This window comes from Stegodyphus dumicola, chromosome 1 (assembly GCF_044657685.1).
Source record: "Stegodyphus dumicola isolate Sdum_Otavi_A_Nest chromosome 1, ASM4465768v1".
NCBI lineage: Eukaryota > Metazoa > Arthropoda > Arachnida > Araneae > Eresidae > Stegodyphus > Stegodyphus dumicola.
The window spans coordinates 279,652,192-279,670,573 of record NC_140768.1 but is presented as its reverse complement, the minus strand read 5'-3'; the positions used below and the strand labels follow the sequence as shown (position 1 = coordinate 279,670,573).

General features: G+C 30.5%; 1 protein-coding gene across 17 annotated transcripts in view; it reads right to left on the bottom strand.

The window, feature by feature from the left end:
- The window catches only part of LOC118193998 (cytoplasmic dynein 1 intermediate chain 2-like), a 111,000-nt gene that overhangs the window by 68,479 nt on the left and 24,139 nt on the right, over positions 1–18,382 (bottom strand). For 6 of the 17 annotated variants that reach the window (XM_085807583.1, XM_085807598.1, XM_085807594.1 and 3 more), the window contains one exon: positions 13,754–13,863. In XM_085807583.1, the coding sequence (XP_085663709.1) occupies positions 13,754–13,863 (110 nt within the window). Of the gene's footprint in view, positions 1–1,980; positions 2,059–10,619; positions 10,638–13,753; positions 13,864–18,382 lie in introns of all 17 variants that reach the window. The other 11 variants (XM_085807538.1, XM_085807547.1, XM_085807557.1 and 8 more) reach the window with 3 other exon arrangements.

The window sequence follows — 18,382 nt, the reverse complement described above, 5'->3', positions numbered from 1 at the left end:
GAAGCAATTACACTAAAAATCTCTCCTAAATATGCAAGTAATCTCACAAGCTATTAGAAAAATAAGAAATAACTTCAAATTTCATTCTACAATGAAAAACAATCTAATCTAACTATAAAATCATTATGATATAAAACAGTCTCATAAAAGAGGATTAAATAAAATTGTCAAGTAGAAAAAATGCAAGAGAAAACAAATAGTAAACAATTTACTTGCTTACCATTTCTAGAATCTGGAGAATTAATTTTTTAGTTATTATTATGGATGAAAACTGATATTCATACATGATTAGTTTCATAATCTGAATAATAAACTTGTAGCTAATGCAATGAATAGGATACTGTTATTACTTTAAGAAAGCCTTTTCAAATCCAGTCAATGAATAAAATTTAAAAAAATAAGCAAAACATTAAAAATATGTGACGGTTTACTAGCAGATGTGATGGTTTACTAGTTAGATGTACTGGTTTACTAGGAGACAGATAAAAGATTTATTCAATAATTTACTATACGGTACAAAATCCAAGATCAGAAATTAGTTGATTCCAGACTTCAGAAATTTTCAGATCATCAGTTTAAATTTAGTGAAATGACTAGACATGGTAACATTCTAGAAAAAATGCCAACCCCGTCACAATCACTCAAGGCTCAAAAGTGGAATTCTGGCCACCATCAATATGCTGATTAATTCACTGTCATTGGCCACAGCATGATTCCCTAGGACAGCACAAGTTTGAAAGTGACATTCTGGGAATCTCAGTTAGCAAGGAGGAAAATCGGAATTACAGCTCACCTGCTTCCTTCTGTTGAGTATTACCGTATTTGACGGCATATAAGACGCACCCTTATTTAGACGGCCATACACAAGGAAAAAAAGTTTCAATAGCGTGGTTTCTTTTAGTTCTTACATTTCGTAAAAACCAAGTAAACAATTATTGAATGCAATTACCTTCACGTATAAGACTCTTTCACATATAAGATGCAGGTAACTTTTTTGAGACCAAATTTAGGAAAAAAAGTGCGTCTTATATGCCGTCAAATACGGTATATCCTCTGTTCCTGGACTTTGTGAGCAAGGAGGGGAATTTTTTCCTGTTATTTAAATTTTATTCATATACTTATTTACTTATTGGATTGGTGGTTTAGAGGTCTGAATATTAGATTATTCCAGCTACTGGATGTCTGGATTTCAGACTTTATGCTGTATTAGACTGGCATTTTTAGGCCTTTAGATAAAATAATATTCAGCTTGTTCAGTATTCATAAATATTTGCCCTTTTGCCTAGTTTTAAATTGTACTATGCTTCTCTTTCAAACAGACAGAATTACTTATTTCAGCTGTTGATAATCAGGATAAACACCTGTATGACTCACATATTTTTATCACTGCTAACAATTATAATGAGAATCATGTTAACAAATTCCAGTACTTGAAATAGACTGCATTATCTACGTACATTTTATCACTTCCAAGTTAGTATTTTATTTATAATGTTTTGCATCTTCTCCGATTTTATGCATGAAATAAGTGCCTCACTTGGTTTAACTTACGAAAGCCTTTAAATAAAGTATTGTCTTTTTCAAAATTTTTTTAATAAAATCAATACTTATAATGTAAATTTTTTCACAAAATCCCATTGCATGTAGCCAGCAGTAATGCATGACTTACAGGTATCAAAATATATTCAGTAGACTGTTGTCTAAGCTTCAGAATCTTTTTTATCTTAAGCATTTCTAACATTTAAAAAAAAAAAAAAAAAAAAAAAAAAAAAAAAAATTGAAAAATTTAATTTTAGAATAAATTAATTTGAACACATTAGATCCAATGAGTTATGCAAAAATTTTAATCCAATACATTATCTATCAGTCAGAATACAACATAAGTAAGAAAAAAAAGTAAAAGGGCTTGCTGAATACAGCTTATAACAGAAATATTTACAAGTTTATGAGTAATAATTTCTAATGCCTGTTTCAACAAACCTTTACGAGTCCTCCAATAATAACTGTTATCCTTAAAAGGAGAAGAACTAAGAGAGCCTTGCAATGAGGAAGAAGAAGCTGCATTAGTTTTGTTAGTTAGTTATCATGAACAGAAAATTATTAAGAATTTATTTATAAGAAGGAAAAGTAAAATGGCTGAGTTTCACATCATAAAAGAAATAAATAACACTGCATAGTTAAAAGAAAAAATAAGCATTTTAATTACTATCACAAGAAAGGCACATACGGATATTTTAGAGTTAAAATCAATTGGATTTGAAAGCAGATTCCAAGCAATTCAAAAGTATTTAATTTCATATATTACATTAATACGAAGTCATTTATTTAACTAATACTGTATGATTTCATTATTTATACTAATAATTGGCTTAAAATTTTACTTTAGCATATTTTCTCTTTCTACTTTCAATGACACGAGTTTTTTGAAATAAAAAAGTTTTACCAAAAATTTTGGTAAAAAGTGAAAAAAACTTTCCAACTAACTTTTTATGAAATTAGATCTGCTGGGTAATAGCATAAGCCATTTATTCAGAATCAGGAGTGAGCTAAAAGCATACAGTACTGCAAGAGAGGTAGTCTGCAACTCAAATGTTTTATCTTTGTTTTAAAATAAATATCACTGCACAGTTAAATGAAAAAAAAAAAGCATTTTAATTACTATTACAAGAAAGGCACATACGGATATTTTAGAATTAAAATCAATTGGATTTGAATGCAGATTCCAAGCAGTTCAAAAGTACTTAATTTCATATATTACATTAATACAAAGTCTTTATTTAACTAATACTGTATGATTTCATTATTTATACTAATAATTAGCATAAAATTTTACTTAAAATTAAATAGATGGCAAGAAATAAAAGGTTTTGAATATTTCTTTTAGAACTTCTATAGTGAGAAGAGACTTTCAATCAATCATGCTAGAGAAGTTATACACACATTCATGACATATCATGCAAGTGTTACTTATATCAAGAGGAATACCTTCATGGAAGACTTCCAAAGTTAAACTAACTTCTAATTAGCATACCATATGTTTAGACTTCAGATAGGAATAGAATCTAAGTTATTTTTTTAATATTCTGAAGCTAACTGCTTTCAGATATTAATGGGGTGTTGCATTAGACAAAATTTCATTTTGGGGACATTTGCCCCAAAGGTGAAATATTTTCTTTGGCTTCAGCAACTTTTGCAATATTCAGCAATATCCAACATATGCTGAATATTGCAATTAACAAAATAACATTCAGCATATGTATTTTGCAACTTCAGCAATATTCATTTTGACTTCAGCAACTTTTGTTAGATTGCTTTTTTTGTCTTTTCTCAGCACAGCTATTTGATTATTTCTAATGTAATACAGGCAGAAAAAAAAAATTAGTTAAAAGTTTAAACTACTTTTTGCCACCTTAAATTCAACTAAATGTTTACAACACCATGTTCAACATCAAAGGATAATTATTAAAATCAAACTACTTTTGCTGCAGGACAACAGAATACACAAAAATTTTACACGAATATTTATAGAAATATATGGCCTTGTTTGCAAGTTGAATAGCTCTTAATATGGCAAAATAAATAAAATTTATCAAAAAATGAAAGCATCTCTGTTATTGAAAGTACAATTATTTAATACAATGTATATGCTCTCTTCAAGAGAAAATGAAATGTGCACTTTGTAACATCTTTTGGTGTTTATGTAACATCCTGTCAACCACGAAACTGTTGCCGGGCAGTGTGATATAGCGGCAATTATGGATAAGGATGATGTTACAGTATTTATGCATTATCATACCATTCATAAAACTGTCATTAAGCAGTGTGATATCAGGCAATTATGGATAAGCGTGATGTAACACACCCAAAACATCTGTGCTTTCATTTGATGTAATCCTTATAAATTGTTGATAAGCCACATTTTGTTTTTATGAACAAGTATATAAAGCAGCTGTTACTGCTGCATTTTTTCCATACATTTTGTAAAAGTTATTAAAATCTGGGACTTGTCTTCTGCAGAACAGCAAACAGTGGACTTTTTTTCAAATTTCCTACCATCAATAAAAGTATGCATAAATGGATATGATATGGTCAGCTGTATATAGCTGACAAAAGTTTAATAGACTGCAATCTATGGGAAGCTTACACTCTTAGTGTTCTAAACAGAGCTTCTGGTAAAATGAGAGGGCTAGAAATCGATAAAAGCTTTTTTTCCAAAGTGCAGAAACAAGGCAGGTTGAATACTCGATGTTTATTAGATAAAAAGGAATAAATTATTTCAGAATTCCAAAGGAATGACTGGTGCAACTTTGGTGGGTTCTCTGACAACTTTCATGATTTAATATAAGCCAATACGTAAGTACCTATATTTTCACACTAAAAATTAAACTGCAAGTTATGCAATGTGGCATTTCTCTAAAGATGGCAGATTTGAGTTTCTGCAGATATAAGGAGGGGCCAGGCATTACAGTTTGCCAATCTGAAGAATTTCAGACATGTTTAATAGGAGTGAAATCAGACAAATATGTCGACTAATTTAACAAAACAACACTTTCAGTCTGAAGATATTCAGACATTACAGCAGCTTGATGAGTGTGAGCACTGCTATCCATGAACCAAAAATCTGTGCCTACAGCATCTTTAAACAAGAAATCTGGTATTCCTAAACAGCTATACAAGGGAAATATGCTTTAATTTTGAATACCAGTGCCCATTTTACAACGGGGATAATCTGAAATGAGAATTAGTCAAAACTTTAAACCACTTCAAAAGATTTCATGAAAATTTTTTTATAAATAAACAAATAAATTAATTTTTATAATAAACATATCCAAGTTCTCATAATTTAAAAATGTTGATAAAATTTTTTAAATTATGAATTAATTGCTTATATAGAGATGTAAAATTTCTTTATGTTAATTAATCTGTTATTTTATGATTTAGAACTTTACTGTCACTTCTTATTACCATTTGCACACCAGAATGCAAATCAGTCTGCATGTATTTAAACTGAAGCTTTTAGATTGTAAGACGATTGTTCTGCCTCTCTAGGCCACATTACTAGGTTGCTAGCTCAGGTAAGATTTGTAATCTTTGGCCATGCATTATAATTGCTGATACTGAGTCTCCATGTTGGTTAGATTTGTAAGCTAACTTCATGTTAAACTGCTCTATGTAGCCTTTAGCTATTAGATTATTTAAATTTTACATTTGAACTTAATGTTACTTTAAGTTATCTCACCATAAGTGCTGGCTGAGCTTGTAAGCACCAGGTGTGCCTTTTTTCTTTAAAATAATGGGTATTTTAAACTCTAGTCAAGGCTCAGTTGTTATTTGAGACTTAATTATGATTCACTGCCAGTCTGTCTAAAGTTTGGTTATAACTTATTATAAGAAGATTACTAAACTTTATACAAAACAGTTTATCAAGTTAAAAAACTACTTATTTATTAGAAAACAATAAATCATTGAATGGTAATCAAATATTATATATAGTGCTTTATAACAGCATAAATTATTCTGCAGGACAAGAGAATTCAAATCATCATTTACTTTGAAATCATATTCAAATGTAAATAAACTTCATCTCGTTACACTGAAAAAAATATTATTTGATGGGGAAAGGTTTGACACTTTACTTATATGTGCCAAATTTGTCAATAATATAATGCCATTTTTCTCAACATATATTGCAACATTTAAACTAACAAACTTAAGCACTTTAAATTATTTGTAATAAAAATTAATCCACTTTAATGTATGTATTCAGAATTAATATGTAGGGATTTATATATATTTATTTTACCTAACAATTTAAAGTTCAGACTTTTCTATAAGCCATCATACCCCTAATTGTCAGTGCCAGAATAGGTAAATATTGTAGCGCACAAGAAGGAATGCAAATTTCTAATTTGTAGAAAGTATTTAAAAGGCGAGTTTCAGTAGGGGTTAGAGAGAATTAGGCTTTAACCGCCGTCTAACAGTGTCAGAAAGCTTCTATTAGCTCATATAAATGCCTCTGCGATAACGAAAATGAAAAAGTAATCCTGAAACATGGACCTCATTTGGAAATAACATAGTTTCACAAATTGATTACAAGAATGTTACAGCAATTTTTCTAATAATAAAAATAACAAGCTACAATGATGGCAAAAAAAGCATCTAATTTACAACTTCTTTTAATACCAGCTTGCATCTAGCATGTGCAATAAAATATAAAGAAATCTGCATTCAATAAAAAATCAACCCTTCCAAGGAAATAAAAGAAAATAGGATACACATAATCGCAAGTTTAATTTCAGATGTTAATAAAATAAAAATTATGAGGTATCAGATAAATCTAATTTGCTAAAACAACTAATGAGTTTTTAACTACACTGATTAAATGCACTGCAAATAATAAATTAGAAAAATGTAGGCTAAAAACATGATAGGCTGTGTGATAATTAAAAATAACAGATATGCACAGTTGAGAGGATATGTCTTAAAAGGAATTTATCATATTATATGATTAATGCAAACTGGATGTACAAAAAATTTATCACTACATTATAATTACCAACTATTCAATTTACTTCGATGAGGTGAAATGTGTTTTAGATACTTAGCAAAATTAAGAGTTATATTTGCACTTTTAAAATCCAACGAATCATATACTATATTTATGTGCATACAGATAACTTGAGTGTATAGATTATGGTTACTGAAATACGGCAAAGCATATAAGGATTATCTGCCTAAGATGAGGTGTGCCTTTGATGTGGACTTTTTAATGGGGGGGGAATTGAAGGCTTATATTATAACTACACAATGGGAAACAAAAAAAAAAAAAAAAAAAAAAAAAAAAAAAAAAAATCAAAGTCTGAACTTTAAATTGTTAGGTAAAATAAATATATATAAATCCCTACATATTAATTCTGAATACATACATTAAAGTGGTTTATTTTTTATTACAAATAATTTAAAGTGCTTAAGTTTGTTAGATTAAATGTTGCAATATATGTTGAGAAAAATGGCATTATATTATTGACAAATTTGGCACATATAAGTAAAGTGTCAAACCTTCCCCATCAAATCATATGTTCTTCAGTGTAACGAGATGAAGTTTATTTACATTTGAATGCAGGGAGCCTGTTCACCTGAGGTGAAAATGGTTTAACTGCCAGTGCCTAGTAGTCAAACACTCAGCTGCTGGTGGAGCTGCTTGAGTGTATAAATTGTATCTCATATTTGGAAAAAAAAAATAATTTTAGAATTCCATCAACAGGTGACAAAAGAGAGAGACAAGGGTATATAGAAATGTGGAAACTACACAAATTCCAAAGGCTTGAGTGATAGTTAATAAGTATCATTGAATATTTGCTCAGTGCATATTAACCTGTGGGGTGTATCATACTGTACAAAAAAGTGGAATATTCCTAACTACTGAAATTCTGTGCTGCATTTAGTAGCTGAGTTTCTAGTAGTGAGTGACTTTCAGAACCACTTTTCCGTTGCCTGTGTGTTTCAGAAAAAAGATTTATCAATATTTTATTACAACTGGGATATGACACACTCCATGCACCTGTCCGCGTAAGTGTTTTTCTGACTGAATATTTATTTGAGAAATTTATTTCTAGAGTGCAACAGTAAATATTTCTACTCGCAAACGATTTTAAAGTATTTGAAATTAAATTCTTAAAGCTTTCTAAGCGCATTATGGCAAAACAAATGACTCCGTATGAATTGGAAATGCAACGGCTGTGAGATTTATGAGAAATATTTGAAAGTGATGAAGCATTTCAGAAACTGAAGATGAAAATAGGAATATTTTCTACACTGTATGGCATCGAAAAAGATGAAATATTAGTTTCTTATGTTTCTAAAAGATGAAAAACTGTTTTTACACTTTTAACATTACATAATGATGATGTTATAGATGACACTACTGAAGAAAAGAAAACACCAGAAATGATATGCTTTTATAATATGACTAAGGGAGCAATGGATACTATGGATGAAACAGCAGCATGCTATTCAATTGCCAGAATAACAAGAAGGTGGCCAATGGTATTTTTCTTTTCTGCACTGAATGTTGCTGTAGTAAATGCTAGAATTATTATTACTTTCAACTGCTAATAATCCATATACAGAAGCAGATATCTGTTTTTGAGAGACTTAGTACTGCAATTAATAAAAAAAATAAGTATTGAACAACGATCAGACATTAATACTTTAACCGAGAAACTTATATACTGCATGCAAAAGAAGAGCAGAATTTTCAAGGAATAATTCAAAAGAATATATGAAATTCAGAGCAACTAAGTATAAAATATGTGATGAATGTCCTCGAGCCAAGGACAGAAGAACGTGAATGCGATATTTAAAATGAGAAAACTTTCTGTGCTAAGAACACATGAATGTATTTTGTTCAAAGGGTAAACAAATAAAATAAGCATTGTGTATTAGATATGCAATAAAACTTAGAGGTATGATGTTTATTTTGTTTATTCTCATTTATCTTAATTTTAACTCTCTATAAGCATATTTTGGAAATTTTTTTTATAATCCAAATATTATTCACATATTATAAAATAAAAACAGCTTTAAAACTAAATAAATATGTTTTTACCGAATTTTAAACACCCCATGCGCCCACTCTAGTAAGTTTTCTTGACGTGCCTTCTGCCTGGTCAACAGGAGATGAGTAATAAACAGAAAGACAATACTGTTCCAGTATCTAGTTACATGATTAAGCTGACAGTCCACACTAGCTAGTCATTTGAACAAGTATGCAAAAAAGATGATAACAGAGGATAAAAGTGATATGGTTGCAATACCAAGAAGAATGGCTTGAATACTGCAACTATTTGATACATCCATTTACCACCCTTTTTAAAGCTCATCTGCAATGTTTTTGCCATGACTGGAGGTGCAATGCTACAGAGATATCATTAACTGGGGAGCTAAAAAAACTGTTGTCTGAAATACGTGAATGAATTATGGTATACCAAAAAATCAAAAAGGTGTCTGAAAGTTTTAAAGTCACATCCATTTCCAAAATGATGGATTAGTCAGAAGACTACAATAAATCACATTAACTGAAGGTGAATAAGCAATACTCTAATTCTGATTTACAGAAATATTGGATAAAGAAGATATAAGGTATATTGGATACCTTTTGTACACATAAATAAGGTGCTAATATTTACCTGACTAGCTGAATTTAAAATATCATGCTTTCATATAAAGGTGAGTTGAAAAATACACATGAATGTCTGTATGTACTCATATGTATACTCGTAACTATATTGAGAAATTATGCATACTTCATATTTATAGCTATGCTTATCAACATAACAATCAATTACTCAATTAATATTATAGTTATTCTTCTGAATACAAAAATTGCCTTCATTTAAATTAATAGATATAGGTTTTATACAATGGAACAATATAAACAAGTAAGAAAAAATTAATTTTGCCTGTGATACACGTTGAAAGCTGTTGAAAATTCCAATTAAACCAGAAATTTCTATAATTATTTATATTGCAATGTACGATGTTTAAAATATTTCCTATTTAACAATAGCTAATCAAAGACTTTCCATTTATTCATTATTTGAGTAAATAACTTTAAGTATAAAGTAATGAAAGTACTGTTCTATCACACCTGCATAGTAAATCTCCATAAAAATATAATTTTAAAAAAATACAATAAAATTTTGTAGTACACATTTGAATAAAAAATATATCAAACAGCAAACAATTTTGAAACTACAAATATGTCTGAATTTACAAACAGCTCATATCTTAAAAGGTAATTTTTAAAAAATAATAAGTTTCAGCATGCTGAAACTGTAAATGCACTGCGTAAGCCACATAAATGGATATAATAAAACATTCATGCAACAGCATATTAGCATAAAAATTAGAACAATCATTCACCAATTTTATAAATAAAAAGGTCTAACTGAAATTTTTTCACAGCTTTCAAACAATGCATTCAATAGATTTGAAAAAGGGAAACTATTATTAAAGAAATTATAAGTATGAAATGAATGTAACAATTAAATTATAAAAAACAACTTTTAAATGAAACAGCATAGTCAGTTAAACACAATACATGATGCCACTGATGTTTAAGAAAAATAACCACATGTTAAGAGAAAAGCTTAAGCTAATAACAACAAAAAATAATTATTACCAGCATTTAAAGCAAAATGAATGCTAACACCTAAAGCAAAATGAATTCTAGTATTTAAACAGGCTAAAGATAACATAAAAACCATTCTTAAGAAAACAGAAAAACAAACACAAATTAGAAGTACACTGAAATTAAAAAAAGGGAAAACCAAATTTAACATATTAATAATAATTATTTAATAACAAGTCATATATAGGCATATATTTTAAATTACTAAATTTACTCGACATGTGTGACATGTGTAATTGTACATGTGTAGTGTACACACACACACATGTATATATACATACTCGATAAATTCAATCAATTTAAAAATCAGAATAAATACACTATCACATCTGATAATAAATAAACAGATGATATTACAGATACAGATGTTACAGAAGATATCTAATATTCATAAAAATGCTCTTTTTTTAATAATGATATAACTCACCACCAGCAGCGGGCAGACCTAATTAGAAATCAAATAAGAATAACAAACTGATAAGGTAAATTAAGCTTCAATTAGTGAAGCATGCAATTGAATGAAGTTTAATGCATTTACAGCACAATGCAATATAAATAAATCAACTAGTAATTATACACTGGAGGAGAAAATTAAAGAAACAATTATAAAAAGATGATATACACTGTGTTTTAAAAAGAATATACGTATTACAAAGTGTTATTTTGTCCAAACTATGAATCACAGCACCTCGGCTTGGCTATTGGTGAAACGAATACATAGTCTAGTTTATATTAATAGCTGCTAGATGTCAGTTGTCTTCTGTTTTGCGTGGTAACTGTCACATGTTTAAAATGGCTACTCCACAGCAGAAATCATATTGTGTTCTCGAGTTTGCAAAGTGCAATTCCGTGATTACAATGCAAAAACGTTTCAAGCTGAGGTACCAAAGTGATCCTCTGAATGGGTGGAGTTTGTAAATACAAGGATGTGTATGTAAAGGAAAGAGTCCTGGCCGCCCTCGTTCCCGACGTGTCACTAAAAGCGCGATTATCTGAATGAAACTCTATGAACCGTTGGATTGGTCGTCAAGGAGCTGGATACTTAATATGTCTTAGCTGGCCTCCACGGTCACCAGATTTGACACCCTGTGACTTCTTTCTTTGGGGTTTCATTAAAGACAAAGTTTATGTACCATCACTCCCACAAAACCTGGAAGAGGTGACGAACCGGATCTGTACTGCCATAACATCAGTGATGACGGACATGCTTGCCCGAGTAATAGGAGGAATTTGAGTATCGATGTGATATTGTTCATGTCGCTGATGGAGGACAATTGAACATCTGTAATCTGAACTTGAGAGGTTCGTACATATGTGTGTGAAGTTTCATATTCGTATGTCACGCAGTTTAATAAATATATGGATTTGAAATACGTATATTCTTTTTGAAACATGCTGTATTTTAATTCTATTAAAAAAAGTCAATGAAAGGCAGCTGTTTGGTAGATCAAGCTTGATGTTATTGTGTAGTCTAATCAAATTCAGCTTTGATACATACAAATATGCAAATTTTTGAACTTTTTCTTCCAGCATATATCGAAAAGAGTGCAAGAGGATACTTCAGATTTTAATTTGAAGAACTGTATGAGTAGTTCAGTAAAATTCTTACATGTGGAAAATCCAATATAACATTGAGAAGGCATCTGATGGATTGCAAGATATGGTACGAGATTGGAAGAATAGATATGGAACAGACATTGACACAGATCTGTAAAAATGTAAGTAGCCAAGAGCATATGTCAAGAATCTGGAAATGGTTTAGATATTGGTGATATATATGGCCAGGCCAAAGTCAAAAATATGCCACAACAGACATTAAACACTGTTATTCGGCAACAATTGCTAAAAGAAAGATGCACCTGATATCAACCCAGATTGCAAGGAAATTTACTGCTTCTAAAAAAAACTCAACTATCCAGATATATCATGAGAGTTGTGTAAAAAAAAAAAAAAAAAAAAAAAGGCTTTATGCAGGGAACACATGATATGCATCCTACTAACTTGGGCTGCAAAGTGCCCTAGTTACAGTCTCCACTTTACATCACATTTCTTGCGTCCTTATATAAATTTCTTTTTTGGAGATATACACAGTTCTGCATTTTGCAGATATGTCAAGCATGGCAAAGATCTTACACAAATTTCATATTCTTAGCTACGAAATCATTTAAATTAAATGAATTTTTATACTTCTAATTTGCCCACTACAGTGCATACATATCTTTAAATTTCTGGTCTTTCCTTTAATGATGTTCTTACTGATTAACTACAATGAATTAAAAATATATACAATGCATTTACAGTTCATTAACAAAAAGACCAGAAATTTAGAAGTAGAAATATACAGGGTTAATGGAAAGGAAAGCATATAATTAACCACAAAACTGATGACATAGCTCTAATACAATAAGATTACTAAACATTAAAAATGACCTTGGCTCTAATGCTCTAATGTCTAATAGATGTTCAGAATTTTGACATCTTCAAAATTATGGCTAATATTTTGTTTTAAATGAAAGTGCAACAATAATAATAACATAATGTTAAATTTAATACTCATGTTTAAATAAAACAACAAAACTGCTGAAAATTAAGAATTAATTACTTTCTTAAGGCCTTTTAATTATTCATTCTCAAATCCCGACAGACTACTATAGCAAGCTGATTCTAGAAACCAATGTGGCTTTCGCTATAGTCCCAAAGGAATTAACCTAATGGATTACAGTGATACTAAAAAGTTCTGTTAATTTTGACAACAATGCCTACGACAGCAGCACATGTATAGATTTATTAGTTGTGTCATTCTTACATTTCTGTTGTGGCTTCCAAATGTCATACATAATAAAAGGATGGGAATTATAACAAGGTTTCACTTTATTGCATTTAATTTCAATACATGCTCTAATGTCTAATAGATGTTCAGAATTTTGACATCTTCAAAATTATGGCTAATATTTTGTTTTAAATGAAAGTGCAACAATAATAATAAAATATTCATAATAATTCCGATTATAGAGTGCCAGTTTGATAACTAGCACAGGTTGAGCAATCAAAGATCTCACAATTAATTAATAGTTCATTGCAGTAGTTTTATTCTTTTTTTAATATTTTTTAAATAAGTACACATATTAATTTAGATTATTGTGTAAAACAGGTTACTATTCTAATCAAATTATTTCATCAGAAAACATTATTACTCAAAACAGCATACTGCTAACAATTCTTGCTAAGTTAGAATATTTTTGGAACTAGAGATATGCATTAATACTGTATATATAAACCTACCTATACATAACAAAAGAACAAAACTGCTGAGAATTCAAGACATAATGTTGCTGCTAATACCTACTCAGGTAATGAACACTTATACAAAATGAAATACATAATACAGTCTCCCCACAGTGTTTTCATAACTTTGTAAGCCACATTAATGCTTTTATAAATTTAATGATGGATTATCAAAGTAAGAACAGCAGTTACATTTTCAGTACATATATTTAGTAGTTATTGCTTATTTATAAATTTAAAATTTTAAATATACAGAGAAAAAATAATTATAATTACCTTCTTTTTCTTGACCAGTAGAAGCAGTCTGCGTTTGTTTATTATATATTACTTTTTCTTTTGGTGGTATAGTTACTTGATTCACATTTACAAATGTTAGAGAAGGCTTTCTAAAAAAAAAAGATACTTATGTTGAAATAATATTTTTAAAAAGATCTTTTAAAGAAGTGGTGTCAAATTTATATATCCAATAAGTAATTTGATAATTATGTGTCTCAAATAATTTTTAACAGTCTTATTTTTATTTAGAAAGAACTTCCTTGGTTTTATTTAGAATAATTTTGATGATATATAACTGCTATCTCTTTTTATTCATTAAGGTGAAACAAATTTTAAAATTCTTAATGAAATAAATAAGCATTACTAAGCTTTAATCTTAGATTACAGACTGAATAACAGACCTATTTTCAGCATATAATCAATTGTTTGTCATACAAAAATTATTGGTCCTTTTTGATTACCTGCACCTCTAATAAAAAGTCAAGAAAAATATTTGTATTTTCTGATTATCTACACCCTTTTGAAACTATTCAGGAGGTAATGCACCATGTTACCAAAACAGGCAATCCATGATGTCACCAAAATGTATTTATGTGGCAACACAGGTACGTCTGCATATGCAGCAGACAAGAGCAGAGTGATGGTCATTTTTCTGATTAGTGTTTGTTTTTTATTGCATTCTAATACATTTTTTTCCTAGTAAGGAATTGTAATGGGATTGTGGGATTTGCTAGCTGATGAGAAAGAAAGCATTGGATTTCTTCAGAAATATGGTGCTTTGTTCAACAATAAAGAAGGCAAAAATCTGCATTCTGTGCAGTTGTACTTCTTATATGATAAAATTTTTTGGATCAAAATTTGTGCATAATGCTAAATTGATGGAATTCTCTGATTTTTTTTTTAAAATCAAAAATAGATCCCTTTGCACACAGGGAGAATGGCAACATGTACAGTACCAAGTAGAGACAAATGCCAAGTTCGTGCAACTCTCTGATTTTTTTTTTTTTTTTTTTTTTTTTTAGCTGAAACAGACTTCTATGTACATGTGGAGAAGAGCATGGAAAAAAAAAAAAAAAAGATTAACGTTTTGTTGGAGACAAGAATATTATCTTATCCTGCTCTTTTTCTAATCAGCACATTTTTCATCGACTAGATTTCTTTAAGACACAATAACACGCCGAATAAATACTGATTCAGAAGTCAAACAACAAAAATCAGCGTTAATTCACAAAATTTTCACAGGACTAGTTTCGATGGTTTTACCGAACCATCATCTTCAGCTGCAAAACCGCAAATGAACAAGATAGGAAATAATGTTTAGATAAGATAAGAAAGCCTGGACAAGAATAAGCAAGTGGCGCCATCTGTTGGCGAAACCAGAACTAAAACATAATTTCTCTAAAAGCCGAAGGCAAATTTGGATTGGAATTAGGATCGTTAACTAGAACAGAAAGATTTTTATGAATGTGAAATGCCTCTAGAAAATCCAGTTCTCCAATGGAAGATGTTTTTTGAATAATTTTGGCAGCAGAAAAATTGAAAGTGTGATTTTCGGACCAACAATGTTGAGCAACAGAAGACTTCTACCAACAATGTTGAGCAACAGAAGACTTCTGTGTTTCCTTTTTTCTAACATATGCCTCATGTTCTTTGACGAGAAATTTTAAGGCTCTCTTAGTTTGACCAATGTAAATTAAACCGCACTGGCAAGGAATCCTATAAATACCCCAGGAATTCATATCCGGAATGGGGTCCTTGAGTATAGAAGTTGGAATTTTATTGATGGGAGAGTAAACAACCCGAAAGTTAAATTTCTGCAAAATATGTGCAACTTTATAGCTAATTGATGGAAAGAAGGGAATGACAACAGAATTTTTATAATCTCCTAAAATAAGAGTGTGGCTTTTAGTGTGTTGAGATGAGAATTTTTTAACTGCTTGATTAATAATGTTGGGTGAAAAGCCCCTGTCAATAGCTATTGCTTTTAAATAATTTAGTTCTTCATCAAGGGCTAGTTTGGAGGAGCAAACTTGAAGAGCACGGAAAACATAGGAATAAAATGAAGCTAACTTTTGTTTAGTCGGATGACATGATTTAAAGTGTGGTGGAAGGCAAACCGATGAAGGTTTACGGTAAACTGTAGTACTGAAGTTGGATGTGTTACGTGTGACCAGAATGTCGAGAAACGGAAGAGAATTGCAAGTCTCAAGTTCAAAAGTGAACCGAATAGCAGGATCAATAGAATTCATTGTTGAAAGAACTCTATTTAAATCATCTTTATTACCTTCAAACAGGGTAAAAGTATCGTCTACGTAGCGGAACCATGCCGGGAAGTTTAAAGTTTCAAACAATTTTGATTCATAATAATGCATGTAGATATCAGCCAGGATGGGACTGAGGGGGCTTCCCATGGCTAATCCCTCAGTTTGCTTGTAATATTTATTTTGGAAAACAAAATGTGTTTGTTTCAAACAGAGTTGAGTGAGAGAAATTAGCTCATCAATTTCGATGCAAGAGAAATGAAATTCGCGAAGTCTGGTTTCTAGACATCTTAATGCACCCTCCGCTGGGACATTGGTGAATAATGATTTTACATCAAAAGAAACCATGAGTAAATTACGAGAAATGTTTTTAACCTTTTTTACAAACTCTATTGAATTTTTTATGGTGTAAATGTTATTGTCTAATAGAGTGGAAAATCTAGAAACTAAATATTTAGCCAATGGATACGAGGTAGCACCTAAATTTGATACAATAGGGTGGAAAGGAATACCACTTTTATGAATTTTCGGAAGAGCATATAATCTGGCACAATTCACAACAGATGAGATAAGCGAATGTTTTAAGTTGCCCGAAATGATTTGCGAAGATTTGATCGCAGTTTTTATTTTGGATAAGTCCGAAGGTGAAGGATCTTCAGGGATCGGATTATATGGTCCTTCGTTTAAGAGTTTAGTGACACCATCGATGTAAGTGTTCTTATCCATGACGACTATCTGGCCACCTTTGTCGGCCTTTGAAATGACAATATCCGGGTTAGAATGAATCTCGCGCATTGTAGCTCTTTCTCTCGCAGTTAGATTTGGTTTCAAAGGTTTATTATTGAATTTCACATTATGAGCGATAAGATGCCTAATCATTTTTTTCTGTGAATCTGAAACTTTACTGAACTTGAAAGCTTTTTTGATAGGAGCCAAAATCTTTGGAATCGAGGGTTTACAGGTTTGTGAGAAGTTAAAATTATATTTTAGAATTCTCTCTTGTTCTTCTGAAAGACTAACATTAGAAATATTAACTATTGGCTTGATGTTTACAATGGGAAGATTTTTTGAACTACTTGAACTGGAAGACTGTAAAAGAAGTTTTTCGAATTTAACTGCAAGGGTGTTTTTATTACGGTTAACTGCATTCTCCGTTCTAGACCAAGACTTTTGTTCAAGGGCAGTGAATTTTGGATATGTTTTAACGAGTTCCAGATGAAGCTTATAGAGTTCATGTTCAATTTTGGACAATTGTTGTGGACAATTAGATTTCTTTGTCTTGAATCAAATCATAATGGGACTGTAGAATTATTTGTGCACTATACAGTCAAAAGTCATTAATCCGGATGCCCATAATCTGGAATGATCTATAATAACCGCGCATATGCATTTATGCATGTGCATATGCATTTACGCATGCGCATTTAATGTATGACGGACGGTATAAGCTAAGCTAAAATTATCTAATTATCTATTTCAGTTAATGTTGCAGATTGCATTGTTCCTTAATCTTTGAATTGGATTCGGCTTATTATTTTTTGCAGATTGTTAGAGCAATTTTATAAAAGTAAGTTTGAACTTTCGATTATGTCAAAAAGAATTTCCGATTCTGGAGCTGCCAAAGGATCTACAAAGCGAAAGCACGTTTCGATGTCCATCAAACAAAAAGTGGAATTGCTGCAAAAAATGGATAAAGGCATATCCTTTGTTTTCTAACCAGTCCGAAATCTGTTTATCAATTTCACGCTGCTCTGCGGGGGTGGGGGGAAACGTTGTGTCGCGCAATGAACTAGAAGTTGATCTTCAGCACTATCCTTATCTTCAAGGCAGATGTTTTTATTTTATTCGGCTTTTAATTCCTTACTAAATGTCATTATAAATATCACGAATCATTATAAATTGTCATTATAAATATCACAAATTAAAAATCTCCTCGTCATTATAAATATCACGAATACACATCAAATAGTTTTCTGGTTGCCATTTTCTAATTTCGACTATGTGTATTGTATGCTTTACGCAGGCGCGCATTGAAAGAAATGTTTAATAAAGTAAACAAATAAATAGTAAGCTTTTTTTTTGTAAATTTTGATACCCTTTAGATCATAATTGCACTTTATTTCATAAATTATGATTTCATATTTTTAATTTTATGATTTCTGCATGCCATCTTACCAGATTTAAATTGATGATCTATAATCCGGAATCACCGAAGTCCCGACAAGTCCGGATTAAAGACTTTTAACTGTATTAGTAATCTGATAAAATTCTTTACACAGCACTTTCTCCCCCCTTGTTATCTTATCCTGAAGTGGCTTCAGTCAATGCCATGCTGTAGTTGACAAGTCATAAGTTTATGTGCTCAATT